This window comes from Apostichopus japonicus, chromosome 1, assembly GCF_037975245.1.
Source record: "Apostichopus japonicus isolate 1M-3 chromosome 1, ASM3797524v1, whole genome shotgun sequence".
NCBI lineage: Eukaryota > Metazoa > Echinodermata > Holothuroidea > Aspidochirotida > Stichopodidae > Apostichopus > Apostichopus japonicus.
This window is the reverse complement of record NC_092561.1, coordinates 6601956-6608711: the sequence shown is the minus strand read 5'-3', so window position 1 is coordinate 6608711 and position 6756 is coordinate 6601956. Positions and strand designations below refer to the sequence as shown.

Genomic DNA, 6756 nt, shown 5'->3' with positions numbered 1-6756 from the left:
GTTTCCAGCCTTCTGAAAATTGATCTACAGTTTTCGGATCTTGCCAAGGAAGATCTGTTAGATATGTTTTTTTTTAACATCAAGTCCATATTCCAAGCTAGCTATATGAAGCATTCTAAGCATCGAATCTTAGTGGATGGTTGGGGGGGGGGGGGTCTGGTGGTCGTAGCTCCGTCTTCATGGCGGATCATGGTACGTGGGTCTGACAGTTATCGGACCGTTGCTGGTCTAAGGTCTACCGCCCGCCCCGCTTGACACGCAAAAATACGAGGAAAACAAATTCTACATATAAAGTTATCAGATTTTATTTTAGGAGCAATAATTTTGTTTTCAGTTTGAATTAAAAAAACAAAACAAGACTAATATATTCTTAACTCTCTTTCTTCGAAACAAATAAACAGAATAAAACAAGAAAGAAATTTTAGGATGATGAACAACAAGAAGAAGATTACGTAATATTCGAACGACACAAGAAAGTTCAAAATTTTAGTAGATACATTTGATGGCGGTATTCGTGAACTAAATAATAATACTTTTTCTCTTGTTGTGATTAAACCTGTACATTTTAACCAGGTTTTCAACGCAGTTTGGAAAGAGCAAAAAGCGTAGTAATCTACCCCTCCCCCCTCCTGCTTTCCACACCGACACACACCCCAAGAGAAAGTATGTTTCTTCCCACTGGCGGTCAGTTTTCTGTATATTTTTTTACAAAATCACAAAGTTTTAGCTAAAGTATGTTTACACAAATGTAAGCTTCTCTTTTTGTACTGCTTCCAAATACTGTTTATGTGTTAATTTCCGAATAATCAATAATTTACAATATATCAAGTTAACTTTCTTCTAACAGCTATTCAAAATATCTTGCCTATAGCTTTAATGAAGCCATATCCACCACCCCCCCCCTTACCCTCGCCAACTCAAATCCCTGTTTTACTCAAGTTCATATCAAAGTAACCCTGGCAATTCGTCCAAACTATTGTTTCCAAAGTTTTTATTGGAATCGATAAAAAAATGATACAAGGTAATACAAGCAAACAAATATGATTCATACTAGGTAGTTGTCATGTGATCCTCTTGCCAATATGTGATTTTAATATATAATTACACTGTCTACGTGAAACAGAACCCCCTCCCACATGCCCCCCCCACATGTACACACCACACCCACACGTACATACACGCATACATCAAAATGCGGTCAACGCCTATAATAACACTTTACAAAGGTTGGGGGAAATCTTAACCAAAACAACACAACGTAGGCGCGCAATGAGTTCTGGGTAAATATAGTTTAAGCAAGTAACAGATCAAAATTGCAGAAATCGTCTGGGATAAAGTGTTTAGGGAAATTGTTCAAATATCAATATCTTCTTAAAACGTTTTACCCATATGTTGATAGTAGGAATTATCTTCAAATTGTTCGGGTACAAATGAAAACAGACAAGAAGAAATAGAGAGAGAAAAAAAAGTAAAAAAAATACTAAAGAAAACGATGCTTTTGTAGAGTGTAATGACAGTCTAGATATGAATAAGATGCAAAGACCTGCGCATGCGTAATGATAAATGGTATGCATAAATCCATCAATTATTATTCTTTCTGCTTTCTCGTCACATATCTTTGCATACTGTGGTAAGGAAAAAGACATACTTTGAGATGATTTAGTTCCTTTTTTTGACTGACATTCCTTAAGACAAAAATCGTCAAGTGCTCATATTCGAACAGACGCCATTTTGATTTTAAAGCGATGTCATTTAATTGATTCGTATTGCTCAAACTTTAAATTTAAAACTTAAGAAAAAGATAGATAGAAATTAGGTATATGGGAGGGCAACTGAAGACAACAGAGGAATAAGAAGGATAAAAAAAATTGATATAAGAGAAAGTTAATTTACAAGTTACTTAGTTATACTTTCTCTTTTAATACTTTATGTACAATACAAATACAGTATAAACAAAAAAAAAGTTATTTCAATTTTTACATACAATTTAAAAATCATTCACAAACCGAAATAAAACGAAATAGAAAAAGAAAGTAAGAAATAAAGAAAGAAAAATAAGGTATCCATGCTGTTATGAAAGAAACAGTTAAACGCACAAAACGAAAAAAAGCCGTTTGTCCAGGTTTTTGTTGTAACATGGTTTATGTTTATTTCTTTAAATTATTGACGTTTAAAATTAATTGCAAAATATAGTAAAAGAAAAAAAAAAGGAGAAAATATCGAGATAATAGTTAAGAATAAGAGACAAGACGATAATGACCCAAAGCAAGTACTAATAATAAAGCCTACGGAAATATTGATATACATATCGTATTCATAGGCACTTGTGATTCTTACCCCTCCTCCCCACTACCCAGTCCCCCATTAAGTCTGAAATGAAATTTCATACACTATACTATCCAAACAGGATTGAGGACAATAGACATTCAGCTGCAGGCATTGTTTTGTATTAGCCTCAAAATATGCTAGAAATGCTATTATGGTCAAAAGTGTTTTTCTTTCTTGCAAGCTCTGTTTCATTCAGTGTTATACCTCTTAACGTCATTTTCATATTAAAATTTTGGCGCCAATATACTGATGACCTTTAACCCCAGCTATTCATATATATATATATCTGCTCCTGCTTGATAAAGTCGGTTTTCGTGAGGATGTGCGGTCAGCGTTTGTAGACATTGCTTTTCTATCTTGATGGTGATTGTGACGTCACTTGTTGTCTGTCCGAATCTTCGCAAGAAACACCAGACCAATATCCACTCTATAATTCATGTATTGTTACTTCGGGTGAGCGGATCATGAGCTCGCAGAGAAACGGAACTGGTAAGGTAATGAGGAGTAGATAAATCGTCTTCTAAGTATGAAAACTTTGTGCGGAAGAGATATTTCCGACGAACTATCTCATTTGAATATTCATTTACAACCGGCCAATTGCTGTTGCTGCTTCTGTCGTCTGCAGGCATCATCATACTATACAGATACCCTCTGAGGTTGCCTTCTTTGGTGACGTAATCGCCTTGCCTTTATTCGGTGTGATGCTTTCAACTATTAGGGACAGACAGTCTAAACTCGAAGTGTTCGTCGACACGTTGTAACCTACAATGAGAGGAAGAACAAAAATGGGTTGGCAAAACACATTAATTTATAAAAGGAAAGCTGTTTTTCATGTTATCAGTTATCTCGATGACGAAATGTTTCAGAAGCAAATATGTGTGTTTTTACTTCATCATTAACCTTCTTTTAGTGAATTTTTCTTTCTTAGAGAGGTTTCTCAAGTTCATTAGTTTGTTCAAGTATAATCTTAGTTTCAGTAATATATATGGTATGTAAAGTTGTCATAGTAATATGAACATATAATAACATGCTGGTTTATACGTATGAAATTTGACATCATATTTTATCTTTCGATTATCATGGAAAGCATGGCTCTCCATACCTATGAGCCCCTAGCCAGAAAGATGTCTTGCGTTGGCACGAACAACAGCATCGCGGACATTTACATTAACGTTTTTCTTTACTAAGCGATTAAAATATGACTGACATACAGCTAATAATTACTACATAGCGCCACCACTTAATAACATCTACAAAGCAAAGGCATTTGGGAGAAATTTGACTACGTCGTAAATGGAGATATCAAATTGCTATGGAGACATAAACCAGACGAAGAGTTAAATAAATTTTCAAGTGTTGAAGGCTTGTTTTCGATTAAAATTAAGAAATAAATAACATGGTAACGTATCGACTTCATTTGGTGAAATTCAGTTTAGATTCTAAGAAGAAACTTTTTCATTGCAACAAGGTGCAGCAGCCACGCATGGCTGGCTGCAAACACGCGTAAATTACAAGAAAAATGGCTGATGGTGCTCTGTCGAATTTTTTCATCAATATACCGAAGGGAGTTCTTATTTGAACAATTCAGGAGATAAGTGTAATTTTCGCAAATTTTCATCCAGTCTTGATGAATGAGCCACCACTCTAGACGACAATGTTTAAGAATGATCACGCAGTCAATAATATTATATCGGAGAGCTGTATTATTCAACATGGGTTGACAGATAGTTCATTGTGTCGAGTTTACCTTTACCGGGTTTACTGGGTGGGAGTAGGGGAGGGGAGTGGGAGGGGACGGACAGATAAAATGGCATGCTTTCTTGTCATCGAGAGTCCCCTTCCCCACTCCCTCAATATCCTTTTGTTTCAGTCTGTAAACAATTTAACTATGTCATTAATGCTGATTTCTTCAAAACCAAAGATGATATTTTGATGGGAAATATACCGCATTCAAATTCGGCCTCCACGAAGAGATTTTGACACACCAACCCACACGGACATGTTTTGACCCCTCCCTCATGCCATGGACTTCCGGTCTCCCTAGGGGTACCCCAGCATGGGTGACCCCTTGAGGTTGGTAGATAACTCAGGGAAATTAACCATTAGCGTGGCAACTGTTGCTATGGCAACTGACATAGCTTTATATGGCCCAACTATAGCAAAGGAACTATACAATATCTCATCCTCCCTATGAGAGCGATAAGATAATTATTGTTGTTCCATATTTTTTTACTACATCAAGTGGGGTAAGCCATGAAATGGATAGAAGGAAGAAAGAGAGAGAGACAGAAAATAGTGATAACATCACGTTTGCCTGAAAATTATGATCTGGTGGTAAAGGTAAAACGAAGTCAAAAAGGGACCAGGAACCTAGGGACTTCGATCTGGTTCCACAATTCTGAGAGCTTTAAAACGACGAGTGGGAATTGCGATTTCCGGTTCGTAACCGCTTCTAACGACTCCCAACCTCATACTTGACAGCGACAGTTATTGATACGGGGTTTACGCTAGCAAAGACTTAAACGTCCTCTTGGGATTATTCGCTGGCCTTTGTACTTTTTAACGTTTCAGCAAAATTGTTTGTTTGTCTCTCCAAAACGATTTAATATCCATTTTGTTTGCTTTGCTCTGTCACGATTGTTGACGAGCCCATCAAAAAGATTTCCGATATATATATATATAAATATATATATATATAGGCCTATATATATATAGGCCTATATATATATAGGCCTATATATATATATAGGCCTATATATATATATATATATATATATATATATATATATATATATATATATATATATATATATATATAATTGTCTATGCTCCTTTGCGGGATTCTTGATTGAAAGCTGGAGTGGGATTCGAGTTTCGAACCATGAACACTTGTAATCCTGAGGCCATTGGTTCGAACCCCATTTTAGCCAAAAATGTCTTTGCTCTTTTCAAATTCAAATACAGCTGATCACCTGAGTCGACGTCATCTTCATAGTCAATGTAGGTTAAAGGTGCTTTCCGGACATGAAATATGAGTTTTCTATTTATCGTGCATATCTTGCAAGCTAGAATACGTAGATAACATAGACTAGTCTGTGCGTTGCTTTGCATATCACATAAAAACGCTAAATCTTGCCGAAAAGATATCGGAAAATTCTGTAAAATATGAAACAATGATTCCTGTTTGTCTCTGTCACTCATTAAATACACGACCCGACTTATTGTATTATAGAAGGAGAAACAAAATTATATATACTTTATACAAATTTAAGGATTTGTTTTTGGAGTCGACGACTTGAAATTATCCTATTTTTAAATATACATTTTCACATATTTTTGACGTAATTTCATTTTACATATTTTTCTCTCTGAGTGAGAGTATTCCTACGAATTTATTTAATGGAACTACTAATTTTCTTATAGTAACGGATTTTTTTCCCATGTGCCTTAAATTTGTAAGCACAATTTCATTATTTTTTTTTCAAAATTTTGTTTAGCTTAATACTTTTCAAAAAATGTACTATACAAGTACACGAAGTTAGTTTAGATAATATATTATATATATAATATATGATATATATTAAATATTATATTCTTACCGTAAGGTGAACTCGATTCGAAGTTTTCTCCAAATTGTTGCATTTTTTCTGACGTGTAAGATCCAGGACTGCATCCGTCAGTCTGAAAATCAAAGAAAATCAAGTTGTTATTTCAATATGGCCGATGCCTATCAATATGACCGGCCAATAAAGCCGATACCTTCCAATCATAAGGTCCCGAGTTCGAGTCACTCCAAGATTAATGCATGTCGTCCAGTTACAGAGTTGTTGACAATTGACAATTCATAATCATGGACGTTAAATATGAATCTAAGAGACTGACTTCGGTCAGCTTGCGGCTTTGATAAGCCAATGATGGCTTCTTCGCGAGTTCTTGCTTGCAGGAGGATTTAAAATACATACATACATACAATTAGCATAGCATAAGCGATTCTGTGAAATTTAACAAATCGTGTTGATGTATGTACCCGGGCGTCTGCCGCGCGTATCCTGCACGAGTCTTAATCTATAGCTGTATGGCTTCCACGCAAGTTATTTGGTGTGCAGTCTTGGACGAGGCTGATCCTACGTTATGAATTTGACTATTCATGACGTCACTCATCGTACGCATGCGCAGTAAACGACAACTCATGTTTTCATTATGTAATTCAATGTTTACATTGATGCCGTGACCAGTATTTATTGTATTTTATATGTGACGTTAACTAAAATGTTCTAATTAGCAAGTTAATCTTTGTAACAGCATTGTTTAAAAGAAAAGAGACGCCATTTTTATTGTTAAAGTACCGCGAATGATGAAAGCGATCACATGCGCAAGTTTCACAAAGGCTTAACTTTCATTTATCTAAATTCCTTAAATTCGAAAGAA

The 6756-nt window shown here is 35.4% G+C and overlaps 1 protein-coding gene across 1 annotated transcript in view; it reads right to left on the bottom strand.

The window, feature by feature from the left end:
* Positions 1-289: 289 nt before the first annotated feature.
* The window catches only part of LOC139965541 (transcription factor SUM-1-like), a 55110-nt gene continuing 48643 nt past the window's right edge, over positions 290-6756 (bottom strand). Inside the window, exons 2-3 of the mRNA XM_071968022.1 lie at positions 5928-6009; positions 290-3090 (exon numbers count right to left, since the gene is read on the bottom strand). Coding sequence (XP_071824123.1) covers positions 2960-3090; positions 5928-6009 — 213 coding nt within the window. The 3' untranslated portion in view covers positions 290-2959. The remainder of the gene's footprint in view (positions 3091-5927; positions 6010-6756) is intronic.